Source organism: Moschus berezovskii, chromosome 3 (assembly GCF_049115385.1).
Source record: "Moschus berezovskii isolate FMDL1 chromosome 3, NW_MosBer_1.0, whole genome shotgun sequence".
NCBI classification, from domain to species: domain Eukaryota; kingdom Metazoa; phylum Chordata; class Mammalia; order Artiodactyla; family Moschidae; genus Moschus; species Moschus berezovskii.
Window position 1 is genome coordinate 21,007,476 of NC_142462.1, and position 13,322 is coordinate 21,020,797.

General features: G+C 40.7%; 1 protein-coding gene across 3 annotated transcripts; it reads left to right on the top strand.

The window, feature by feature from the left end:
- The first annotated feature begins 1,479 nt into the window (after window positions 1-1,479).
- On the top strand, window positions 1,480-9,283 carry TAC1 (tachykinin precursor 1). 3 transcript variants are annotated; one of them, XM_055420222.2, is made up of 6 exons: window positions 1,480-1,606; window positions 2,655-2,751; window positions 3,205-3,249; window positions 3,720-3,743; window positions 5,284-5,337; window positions 8,831-9,283. In XM_055420222.2, the coding sequence occupies exons 1-6, from the start codon at window positions 1,484-1,486 to the stop codon at window positions 8,878-8,880; spliced, it is 393 nt and encodes a 130-aa protein (XP_055276197.2). In that variant the 5' UTR covers window positions 1,480-1,483; the 3' UTR covers window positions 8,881-9,283. The 3 variants fall into 3 exon arrangements, with proteins under 3 accessions (XP_055276197.2, XP_055276198.2, XP_088688240.1); XM_055420223.2 differs by lacking the exon at window positions 3,205-3,249; XM_088832114.1 differs by lacking the exon at window positions 8,831-9,283 and having other exon boundaries at window positions 5,284-5,420.
- The last annotated feature ends 4,039 nt before the right edge of the window (window positions 9,284-13,322 follow it).

Sequence of the window (13,322 nt, forward strand, 5' to 3'; positions counted from 1 at the left end):
ATAGTATTTACTAAGGAAAGGGGAGAACACAACACCACCCCAGATACAACAGTCATTTAGTCTACAAGGCAAACCATGGGCTCATGAAAACCTGTGATATCTGTACAGAAGCTATTTGCTTAATAGCCTTGTATTGATAACGACTGTCCAATTAACATCTTCACTATTCTTATTACACACACGAGAAATCTATGAAGGATCTTAAGAAATCTTTAGTGACAAACAGGAAGGACCCTGTACATCTTGAACAAAAGATATCCTAAAATGGCACTGATATGAAAGTTCTTCGTTCGATGCCACGTTTAAATGTCCCCGTCTCCAAAACGTAAAATAAATCTGCTTTCATCCTTTGAAATCCTATGGGACTGGAAAGTCTTTCTGTATTACTGGAAAAAAAAAAAAAAGCCAGTATTCTAGTTGATTTGAGAGAAGGTTGTTCTGCTCACAGAAAGATGCAGTATCTCAGAAACACTTAAGATACTCTGCAGACGGAAATGGGAAAATGCGCCCCCCCATTTGAAGTTCTCCTTTCTTAGCCTGATTTCCGACAATATTTTAATATCTGAAGTTATTTGGCCATCCTTAGAAGTGCAACTTATCCTCTCACGGCAAGAAAAAGTTGCCTAAGTCCGAGGAATGAGTCACTTTGCTTTGATGAGTAATCTCAGGTGTCATGGAACCGCGTTCCGAAGAAAGAGGGGAGGGGGCGTCAGATATGCTGACGGAAGAAGACAGGCCGCTGGGTATTGGATGGCGAGAACTCGATATTCCTATAATTGCGTCATTTTGAACCCAATTGGGTCCAGATGTTATGCGCACCGACGGATTACCGTCTCGGAAACTCAATCAGACGCAAGCGAAAGGAGAGGAGGCGGTTAATTAAATATTGAGCAGAAAGTCGCGTGGGGAGCGTGTCACGTGGGTCCCGAGACTCGGCGAGCCTGGGATAAATACCGCGCGGCAGCCAGCAGGCGAAAGAGCGCGCTGCTGACCTGCTCCATCGTTGCTGCGACCGAGAGTGCGCAAGCCCCGCGAGTGCTCAGACCAGCGGAGCCCCCGGGCGGGTCAGCTGCGGTAAGTGCCCGCGCGCTGTAGCGCGCGCTTTCCGCGCCGCGCACCTTCCGAGGCGGCGTCTAGCGGGGCTGGATGGGCGGCTGCTGCGGACAGCGGGGAAACAGCCGGGGGACAACCGGGGGGCTGCGAGGAAACGGGTATCCCAAGTGCTTTATCCTTCCTTGTCTTCCACCCGTAAAGCCTCCTGGCTTGAAGGTATGGATTGGTGGTTGGAAGCTGGGGATTTGGGATCTAGGAAGAAGGGAATTTGAGAAGCTTTTAGGAAAGCTTTCTTTCCAAACGCGCACATGCAGGACTTTAGCCCTTTAGGCGGGTTGTCTTGTTTCAATCGACCCTGAATTCTCTCAGGGAATCAAAAATTCTTTTTTCCCCCTCTGCCTCTTCTCCCTACTCTTCCCAGAAATCCAACATGAAAATCCTCGTGGCCTTGGCAGTGATTTTTCTCGTCTCCACTCAACTGTCTGCAGAAGAAATCGGAGCCAACGATGATCTCAATTATTGGTCCGACTGGTCCGACAGCGACCAGATCAAGGTGAGACCCGGTCCCTAGAGGGCCTGCGTCCTTCTTCACGGGTTTAGGAGCTTTCACTTACCACCATCCCACCATCACCCCCAGCGATAGCACCCTAGTTACCCTAGCGGGCTCCGGGATCACAACCAGAGGCAATGGGGCGCGCTGCGAGGGCTTGTAAAGGAACGTCATTCCCCTGGGTCCCGCAACCAAGAACCAAGTTTCCTCTCCATCGTCGGGTCTCAGGAACTCTCTGGAGGAATAATACCCTCACTAAAGATCCCGGGATCCTCACAAGACTGGAAACCTCACAAGGTTTCATCCCCTGGTAACGCGGATTTCAGGAACTAGTCCCGCTGCAAAAGGGCCTGGCGTTTGGAAACGCTGGGCAGGGACAGAGGAGAGCGCGTCTGATGCAGGCAAGAGCAGGGGCAAGTGGCCAGTTGCTGGGGGCCTAGAGAGGCGCAGGTGGGTGGGAAGCTAGCGTCCGGCCTTGACTTTTATTTTACTGACCTGAACACATAGCGGCAAGTTTTCCTTCCGATGCTCACAGGCTGTTTGCGCGAGGGACCCACATGCAGCAGGAACAGTGAGAATCACTCACTGCTAGTCGCTTCTAAAGCGCTGTATCCCTACCTACCAGCCCCGGCCAGTCCCTCCCCGTCCCCCGCCACACACACCTGTATGCATTTACGGCGGTGATAGGTCGCCGAAGCCAGCGCTTGAGATGAGACAAAGTCCGGTAGCAGAGAGGCTGCTGAGTGAGGGTCCGGGTGCTGGGAGCAAAGAGCGGAAGGCGCTCTGAGGGCGTGGAGGCACTGCGCGTCCCGCTAACCGCAAGCCTGGGCTAGCTGGAGGCGGAGGCGCGGGACTCCAACTGGGCGGGGAGGGTGGAGAGAGCGAGCGCCCAGGCGTGAGGAAGCTCGGCTTCCTCTCTCCTCGGAGCTGGTTCTCTAATCCTGGCCTGGCCCCACCGCCAGGACTTGCCCGAGGCTGCAACGCACTCCGGATTCCCAGTGCCTCGAACTGGTTGCCTTCAAGCCCGTTCATCCGTGTGTTTGTCCTCTAGGAGGAAATGCCCGAGCCCTTTGAGCATATTCTGCAGAGAATCGCTCGGAGACCCAAGCCTCAGCAGTTCTTTGGATTGATGGGCAAACGGGATGCTGGTGAGATGGGCAGTGGTCCCTCTCTGTCTCTCTGGGCAACCCACACACATACACTCCCACACATACACTGCTCTAGCTGGTGCTCAGAGTACCCAGGCTCTCTTGCTCTATGAGCAGAGATTTCCACTCTAAAAGGGGTATATCTCCTGGGGCACGACTCTGGCCCTCACCTCACTAACACACATGTGCCCACGGAGGGAGGGAGATCCATCTGAACCACCAGGAACAGAACTAACCTTAGCTAAGTTCCTCCTTGCCCAAGGATCCAAACTGACAAGCAACAGGAAGGCTCAGGGTACTCAGTAGGTTCTCAGTGCTTGTGGAAAACTGACTTTAGATCACTGGGGTTGGAGTAGATTCAGCTGCCAGTGTCTTCTGATAGAAAAGTAATTTCCTTGAATTCATCACACCATCAGTGGAATGTGTGGTTAACGTCAATTTGTCTCTTGTCAGATTCCTCAATTGAAAAGCAAGTGGCCCTGTTAAAGGCCCTTTATGGTAAACATTTCTATAAATCTTTATTTTACTATTGTGAATGCACATGTGTGAAAATGAAGAAAGCCTTTTGTGGACTCAGATACAGATTCTTGATAATGCCTGTTGAAGAGATGTGTTTGCTCTCTCTCTCCTGAGAATCAGAGGTGATGGACCTTGAATACATGTCTCTTATAAGAAAACAAGAGACGTGGTGTGGTCAGGCAGTTATTAGCAGACCTCAGAAGTTTCACAGACCTCAGTTTGAATCTGTGGCCCATGTAAACCAATTAAAACTATTCCTTTTGCCAAAACATTGCTTTTATTATTAATAATTTGGTTAGCATTTATGGTTCTGCTATATTCCTCAGGATATTACATGAATGAGAAATGTTGCATTATTTTAAAAATCAATTTGTTTTATAATTCTCTTTTAAAATGTAGCTCCTTTTAAACAAATCTATTGTTTGCTAATTTTATCTTTCTTTCTATAGGACATGGCCAGCTTTCTCACAAAAGTAAGTTCCAGATTATTTTGACATTTATCAAATGCAAATATAAATTATATTGCATTCCATTTTATATAATATCTAATTTTCTGTTGTAATGTAGGACTTGATATTTTTAATTAACACGATTTAAGAATGGAGGATACTCATATTACATCCAGAACATAATTGTTTAAAGTTCTGTTGTTTAAAAATATCATACCTACCATAAAGATGCATTATATTAAAAATCCTTTAGCTCCCAGCTAAACTGTTGTTGAATTCCTGACTCACAGAAACTGAGATAATAAATATTTGTTGTTATTTTAAACTGCTAAAGAAAGAAAAAAGAAGAGGAAAAAAGGGAAATAGGGAGGAGGCCTTTAATTCATACAAATTGTTAGTTTTAGGTAAGAATTTCAATCCTAGGGGTAAAAATCCATCACACATTCCTCTTCCCTCATTTTCACCCTGCCACTTCCACTGCAAATACAAAAGCAAAAACAAAAATTGAAGCATTTGTAGGCATCTCCGAGTTCATTTTAGTATATTGGATTCCATTTTGACATAATTTATTAGAGTAATCCAGCAGTCAGTTAAGAAGATGAAGTGAATGTCTGAGTAGAGAATCCATACTAAAGTAAAGATAGAAATGTATCAATAGTTTTGTGATTCCATGATGGGATGGGAGACCTCAGTCTTTCCAAGCATAGTGAAACATTCTTAGGGCAGCAAAGATGGCAGAATTGTGGCACTTGACAGTCATTAGATTGCAATCTCCTAGTTAATGGAACCAGAGTTGCGGAAAGTCCCAGGGATCCATCTTAATCACACTCACGAAGCCCAAGGTCCAATCCAACTTGGATTCTGGCTCACCAAGGGCAGAGCAGGCCACACTAAGATAGCAGTCATGTAGTATAAACTAAGAGACATTCTACCACTAGGGTTAAAATAATAATCCTTTCCAAATTTCATCTTTGAAAATAAATCTTATTCATATTTATTTTCTCAGGATTTTACTTTCAAAGGAACTATATACAGCAAAATTCTATGTGATGAAAATAAATATACTCTATTAATTCAAAACATACTTTTTCCAAAGGAAATATTTTTTTAATCCAGTAAAATAGAAATAATGACCTTTAGAAATTTATAATTATTAAATATAAGATTCTGATTTAACTAAACTTTAGTTTCCTGAGAAACATAACATATTCAGTAATATGAGGTTATTTCTATCACACATATGTGAAGTTGACTTCCTAAAAATCAAAGCTTGCTCAAATAGCAACAATATTTAAAGCATTATATAAAACACATAAAATGGAATATGAATAAAGTGTACTTGCTAATATGTAGATATAGAATTGAGAAAAGTATTTCACTGTATTATTTTATTTACTAAGACTTACTAGGAGTCTTTGTTTCTTCAGGCTCACCAAAACGTGAAATCGTTGTGCGTTTATTATATAGGCATATATTTGGAAGCTTGCTTTTCTTGGTACTAGTAATAACAGTCTATTTCCTCAGATATATACATATTAAAATACCCCTAAATGTATTTTTCCAGGGCATAAAACAGATTCCTTTGTTGGACTAATGGGCAAAAGAGCTTTAAATTCTGGTATGTATAAAACCGTGACTGGACATAAACAGTGTCTTAAATCTACTTCTACTTTCTCTGAGGCATTCTTTTCAAACTATTAAACAGGAATAATAAAATTAAAATGAGTGCTTATGTTGAAAAAAATCTAATTGCAATAAATAAATCCAAGAATGGATTTATAGCTGATTGAGCGAGCTAATACAACCACAGCAGTCTATCTTTCTCAAACTCCCAGTGTCTTCCCCTTTTAATCATTACCTAACCCGAATCTTTGGGCTAGTCCAATACCCTTTCTATCTGTTCAATAAGCTATATTTTACCTTACTGAAGTAAGAGGGGTGGGGAAGGTGGAGGGGGGATTAAAACCAAGCTAATTAGAAAGTCTTACAAAAGGTTAAATCTGACAGTCTTCTGACACAGAAATAAAAACAAATCCATTTTTACAAATCACTTGCTCTTTATGAAATTATAATAGCTCATACTCTATACCTCCTGATGAACGTTTAACACTAGGAGAGTAACATAGTCCATTCCAGTGCCTTAAAAAGGGAAACCATCAAATTATCCTAGAGGGTTATAATCAGTCCTGGCTATAAAACCCTTAAAGAGAAGGAGTGCTATAGTTCTCTTCATAACCCAGTTTAATTCTGAACAACTCTTTCACTTGATATAAAGGCTGCATATTTCCTTTCTTTTCTTTAATTTCTATATTTTATGTAAATGCCACTTGTATAGATCTGAAAACTCATTTCTTAACTCATTCATCATAGTATTTTCAACGTTAAATAACCCCTATATCATTTTCCTAGAGACTGATATTTTGTTAAGCTCATTCAGGCCTTATATAATCCATAGGTTATTTTTCTTGGGAAAGCTATTCAAATTCTCTTTTTACCTTCAGTGAAATTAGCATTAAAATACTAATCGTGTAATTAATTAGAAAGTAATCATCACCCATCTTACCCATTTAGAGTATTTCCAGTTTCCTGAAAATCTATAACTAAGATATGCTGACTTAACTAATCTGAAAAAGTCAAGCAAAAATGAGGTATTTTAGCCTGTATATTGGTTCTCTACCTTGAAATTTTAGATACTACTTTTGTATTTCTTCATCAGTAATTTGGAGGGTTCTCAATTTTAAAGAAGTTGTGAATGTACATAATGAAACACTAAAATTGTTTTATTGCTATGTATTATCTTCCAGCTTTTAAAACTGGAATATAAGTTTAAACCACATTGGTGTTATATGTATCAGAAGTGTACATTAGCCCTTATATACCTGTGGTTTTCTTGAAACCATGCCAGTCATCAACTTTTCATTTTCAGAACTGATACAGGTTTCAGAACATGCTTAACTTTACAAATAATATAAATATGTGCAGTTTGGAACAGATTAGATGCTATTAAAGGTACTTAAAATAGTAATATAATTATAGATAGTATTAAATAGAATCATTGAATGAATCACAATCAATCTATGACTAAATCTTTGCTCCTCCATTTTAGTTAAGAAAATATCAAAGGAAAACATGGGCAAACATGTACTCTATAACCAATCAGGTACCGTGGCATATAATTAGTTGAAGCAAGTTATCATGGTGTCTATCACCTTCTACAACCATCTGATCCTTACCCTGTTGTGGTAAGGACCTTTGACAATCTGACAAACCTAGAAACCATCTTCCCAGGGAAACCCTCATCAGTTCATACACACAAACATTTACAGTTTTAGAGGGTTCGAGGACCAGGTAAGAACTTTGCTTCCAGTTAAGACATTGTTTTCCAGCTTGATCACTAATCTGTCTTTGGTCAGTTTACATTAGCATTCACCTCCCTTCTCTGAGGAATAGAATTATGTTACGAATGCTTTGTACATGTTTGTGTACATATTTGACATGTACACAATTAAAAACATTCAGCTTATTGTTGACCTCACTTAAGTGAATGCTGTATACTAATGAGCATCTGCTCAGTGGTAAAGGAGGGAAGCGACAACACTGGAGCCTTACCTACCTTCTGTTTCAGCAAACCCTTCTCACTGAGAAAATTGGTTAGAGTGGCATCTATGATTCCTGATGTCTTTCACAGTTCTTTCTACTTAAAGTCAGTATTTTATCCATGCATACTGAATTTTTTAAAGTGTGGTACTTTTAAAAATCATTTATCATGTAAATCTAAGTGTATAAAGGATTAGCTAAAATAATGAAAAATGGACATAAGTATTTTGATCACAACAATCTGATCCTTATTCTTTTGTGGCTACAGACCCCTTTGAAATTATGTTTAATATAATAATATAATTTGGTACTTTTTTCTCTCCAGATAGTCAGAGTACTTAAATTACTTGCTAGCTATATGTTAAATACCTTTGGAAACTGTGATTAATCTTTCACAGGCCATTTAGGGTGCTAGGAGGTAAGTAAAACTATGTTGTATTTAGATGGTACAATTACCCTCCTTACAGACAATGAGATTGCTTTTAATCTCATGGACAGTCTGTTACTGGAAGGAATCCAGAGGACAGGAAGAAACCTTTACACTATTAGGTACCCCTATCCTGGTGCCTCAGTGGTAAAGAATCTGCCTCCAATGCAGGAAACATGAGTTCGACCCCTGGGTCAGGAAAATCCCCTGGCAAAGGAAATGGCAACCCACTCTAGTATTCTTGCTGGGGAAATCCCATGGACAGAGGAGCCTGGCAGGCTATAGTCCATCAAGTCATAAGAATGAGACAGAACTTAACAACTAAACCACCACCACCACCACATACCAGAAATCAGCAAACTTTTTCTGTAAACAGCCAGATGGTGAATATTTTAGACTGTGTGAACCATGCAGTCTCTGGAGGAACTGCTCAGATCTGCCATTTTAATGTTAAAGTAGGCAAAGACACCTGGAGAAGGGAATGGCTACCCACTCCAATACTCTTGCCCAGAGAACTCCATGGGCAGAGGAGCTCAGTGGGCTATAATGCATGGGGTCGACTGAGCAACTAACACTTGACTAACTTAGGCAAAGACAATACATACATGAATGGGTGTGGCCATGTTCCAATAAGATGTTATTTACAAGAAAAGATGGTGGAGTGGATTTGGCCCGTGACCTATATATAGTTGGTTGACTATATCCTGGAATAAAAGTCCCACATTTTGCTTTCATCCTCCTACTATTCCTGTTTACTTTAGGCACTGTCTTTTCTGTAAATCACCAGGGTGTCTGTCACTGCTTGAGAAAGCTATGGAGAATCAATAGTGCAATATATTGTGGAAGTACATTTTGAGGGCATCAAGTCTATAAGGATGACCAAAATAACCAAGAATTCTGTGGATAGATCACTGTCAATCAGGATAAAGACTGAGACCCGAATCGAAGATGCACAAATAAGACTCTAAGAAATACTTCGATGGAGGGATAAAGTAATGAGTTTAAAATAAATTTCCTAGGCCTTGAACTTTGTTTATCTGTGTCGGAGATCCTCTTAACAAACCCTTTACCTTCTCTTTGTTCTCAGTGGCTTATGAAAGGAGTGTGATGCAGGATTATGAAAGAAGACGTAAATAGACTACCTAACATTTATTGAGCTTCATTTGTGTCAGTGGTCAAGGAAAGGTAAAATGAGACATGCACTATGAGGAATAATTATTTATTTAATAATTGTTGTTTTGAGTTTGAAACTCAAGAAGTATTTATTTTTCATATTGTGGCAATATATGTTGTAAAAAAAATGTGTTGTAATTCTAATATGACAACTCAGTCAGAAGTAGAAATCAGTGGTAATTTCTCAACAAAGCACAGTGTTCAATGAAGTTGTAAAAACCTATCAAAGATATCCTCCCCAAAGGAAGGAATCATTTCTGTTTCTTGGAAGCAGTCACGTCAGCTACTAAGGAAAAGAAATCCACATCTAGGCTGTGCTTCTCCATTTGTTTTCATGGTGAAAATGTACTGAGAGTTGGTATCAAACTGTGTTTGTATCCTTGCAGCATGTTTCATGTTTTGTGACTATATAGAGATGTTTAAAAAGTTTTACTGTGATTCTAAGGTCTCTATTTTATTGTACAATGTGTCGTAATAGTTAACATTTTAAATAAAAGAAGAAGTATCTTAAATTGTGTCTTATTCTTTCATTAACCTTTCTGTCTAATTGGCAACCTTTCTTTCAGTTGATGAGATATGTTCCAACCTGTTTTGGCTGTAAAATAATGAAACATAAAGATACTAAATTTCTCTTTCTTAAGGAAAATGACTAAATGTAATCACAGTTTCTCTTCCCCACACACATGCACTTGTTGTTCAGTCACTGGCATGGGATCATTCATGGAGAAAACAATTACATTCTGGTTATCCATACAGTAAAGGCTCAGTTCCGTTTACATGTGCCTATGATTCCCTTTTACAAATACAGCAACGATCTATTTTAAAGATGCATTTTACTGATTATTTCCTTGTTGAGTAAAACATCAGCACAGTACTATTTCAGTCCTCCTTAAAGCCCAGGGGTAAGAGCACCAGTGTTAGAGTCTCACTAGAATTAAGACACTAAACCAAACTCTCACAAAGGTCACTGGAACATACAGAAAGATAGGGAACTGATAATATGGCATCACCCCCGTAACAAAGATAGAGCCCCTCTCTTACATTTCTAAGAACTGCCTGTGAATTACTAGTGCCCGTAACACTCCAGCAGAAGCACATGTATCAGAAATACTGAGCAATCAGAGGAAAGCTCCTGTGTATATATTTGAGGGAAGGATTGCCAAGTGCCTTTCTGATTGCATACTGTTAAATACTGACAAGTGGTAAAATAACTCAGGACAAGCACTGCTCAGTGAAATAATATTCTGCAAGTATTTTCTGGACTAGTGACTGTTTTAGATCAATGTTAAAACCATTTGTGACACATGAGTGCTAAAGCATATTTTAACCTTTATATCTTTAAATGAACAATTTGTTCAAAAAACTCCAATGAACTGATTTTCCTTACTACACATTTAAATACTACAGATTATATTATCACTTTACAGTTGAGGATATGAAGCTCAATGAAATGTTGAGGTAAGAGATTATGATATGAGATGAGTCAGGATTAGAAAGGAATTATGAGGCCAAAATAGCAGAGCAAATTAATATCTAATAATGAAATTGATTAAGCAAACTGGCATATTGACACAACTGAAAATTATGGCACCACTTAAAATGGCATTATTGTGTGTTTAGTGACATAGAACAACATATCTGGTATATTGTTAGGCACACAGCAGTATTTCTGCATTTTATGTTCATATATATTTTTTGCATAGATGTTCTAAAAGGAAGGAATCTGTAATGGATAAGACTGTGGGGTTCAAAGTCAAACTACTCCATTACTTAACAGCTGTGTGATGAGGGGCAAGTCCCTTAACTTTTTTCTGCCTTGTTTTCCTTATCAGTAAAACTGGACTAGTGATGCCACCAACTACTATCATGCACCACTCTACACAGAGGACAGTAGCCATATGGAGTTTAGGGGAGGGTCACAGGACATGATGCATGTCAAGCTTTGAGCATGATCTCCGGCATACTGTGAGCATTCTGTGAATGTTACCTGCTGCCATTATTAGTTATTCTTCAAAATCCCCAGAGAGAAAATTAGCATTATATTATAGCCAATAAATGCTTTTTGTAGACACATTGTAGCAGCAGCAGCACAGGGGTCAATTCTAAACAGTTATCACACAAGTTAAATCTAGAACCGTTTCACAAATTGAGTGGCCCTTTGTGCTGCACGTCAATGGGTCAGCCAGTCCCACAGTCCTTCACTCTCTGAGATTCTGTAAGTCTAAGCAGCAGGATCCATGGTGCTGTGTGAAGACCCCCATCAGACAGTCTGCACTGCTGCCTGCTCTCCCTCCAGGCTTAGAAACCTAGCAACAGCTGAGCAGGAAAGAGATTCAGCTTGAAGTTTGTACTCATGAAATATTTACTATTACTTCCGCTCTGTGGCATACTTTCAACTAAAATGAGTTTTCTTCACCTATATTCTTTCTAAAATATGTTTATTCTGTTACAAAACAGCAAAAAGATCCATCTGTACAGCTAAGTTACCTGAATACTTTATTGCTTTGGTTTGAGGTTTGTTTTTGGGGTTCTGTTTTGGTCAGGATCCAGGGCAAAAATAAATGATGCTCACGCTGCGTCACAAAGGTGTGGGCAGGATGTGGAGGAGGCAGCAATGGAATGTGGTCTCCAGGCTAGCATCCTTGGAGCTGCTGCGGCCTGTGGGCCTAAAGGATCAAGATGAGGAAGTGAGCATCTCTATGCGCCAAGGGCCACCTGGTGGCCTTCTCCTCATAGGAAGACGAACAGACACGGAATAGTCAACATGGGGGTGCGAGGAATAAGAGAGTGAGGAGATCAGTGAATATGTGCCCCAACCCCACCCTCCTCTTCCTGTCTGATCCACTCTTGGCACGTCTACTGGGCAAACCCACCTGGAAAACAAAGGTTTTGGAACTCTGCATACTGTGCCCTCTGGAAAGCTGCACAGATAGGGCACCATAGCAGCTGGAGAAAGCTGGTGAGCACACTGGGAGGTAGAAAAGGAAGAGAAGATGCCCAGTACATCAGGTACTTCATTAGTGAAAGTGAAAGTCACTCAGCTTGTCCGACTCTCTGTGACCCCGTGGACTGTAGCTCTCCAGGCTTCTCTATCCATGAAGTTCTCCAGGCAAGAATATTGGAGTAGGTTGTCATTTCCTTCTCCAGGGATCTTCCCAATCCAGGGATCAAACCCAGGTGTTCTGCACCGCTGGCAGATTCTTTACCACTTGAGCCACCAGGGAAGCCCAAGTACTTCATTATTTTGAAACTAAAGGAAACTCATAAGCAGAAATTCAAATAGAGAAATGAAGAGAGTAAAAACACAAGCCCTTCTCTGAACACCAATTCTACTCTCCAAGGATAAAGCTTCATGTGGCTCCATCCAAAGAAACAAACAAAATTAATCTTATTTCAACTTGAGCACATGCTGAAATCTCCCCCTTTTAACACCAAATCATTATAAGCATTTTTTAAAGGTACATACAGAAATTAATAAATATGTTGGGATTTGTGAAAAGCAGAATAAGGACTTTTGTTGAATCAGAAATTGTCCAGAAGGACCAGATTCCTTGAAAAGAAAGCACAGGGAAGCCACAGCTGTAAGCCACAGCCCTGTAAGCCACAGGAAAATGCAGAGGTTGCAGAGGAAGGTGTCAACCCCAGGATTGAGCACTGCAGAAGGGACTTTTCATCAGCAACCCTGGTGCCATGAGACCCAAAAACAAAATCCAAAAATTCTTTAAGAAAATAATATCTAACCAAAGTATGAATTTGTGAAAGAAGAAAAACCAACTAAAAGCTGTTAGCTTAAGCCTTTATTAACCATCACAACAGGCTCAAGATGGCTGTTCTGCTGGAGAGCAGATAGCCTAAAGAATTCACATATTAGACTGATGAAGGTCAGTCAGAGTTCCACTATTTGTAGAACTATTGTCAGAACAATTCTGAGAATTGTTCAATGTTCATATTCTCAGAAGGTATGGGGAACTTAGGTTGCTGCATTAGTCATGGGACAGGATTCAGAGACTGCATTTAGGTCCGTCCAGTCAAGGCTATGGTTTTTCCCGTGGTCATGTATGGATGTGAGAGTTGGACTGTGAAGAAAGCTGATCGCCGAAGAACTGATGCTTTTGAACTGTGGTATTGGAGAAGACTCTTGAGAGTCCCTTGTACCGCAAGGAGATCCAACCAGTCCATTCTAAGGGAGATCGATCCTGGGTGTTCATTGGAAGGACTGATGCTAAAGCTGAAACTCCAATACTTTGGCCACCTCATGCGACGAGTTGACTCACTGGAAAAGACTCTGATGCTGGGAAAGGTTGAGGGCGGGAGGAGAAGGGGATGACAGAGAATGAGATGGCTGGATGGCATCACCGACTCTGTGGACATGAGTTTGAGTGAACTCCGGGAGTTGGTGATGGACA

Bases quoted from the DNA above. Each gene is read 5' to 3' on its own strand.
- TAC1 (XM_088832114.1), top strand. From the start codon at position 1,484: ATGAAAATCCTCGTGGCCTTGGCAGTGATTTTTCTCGTCTCCACTCAA. The intron at 1,607-2,654 runs GTGAGACCCGGT...TTTGTCCTCTAG, and splicing joins CCGACAGCGACCAGATCAAG to GAGGAAATGCCCGAGCCCTT. The intron at 3,744-5,283 runs GTAAGTTCCAGA...GTATTTTTCCAG, and splicing joins TGGCCAGCTTTCTCACAAAA to GGCATAAAACAGATTCCTTT.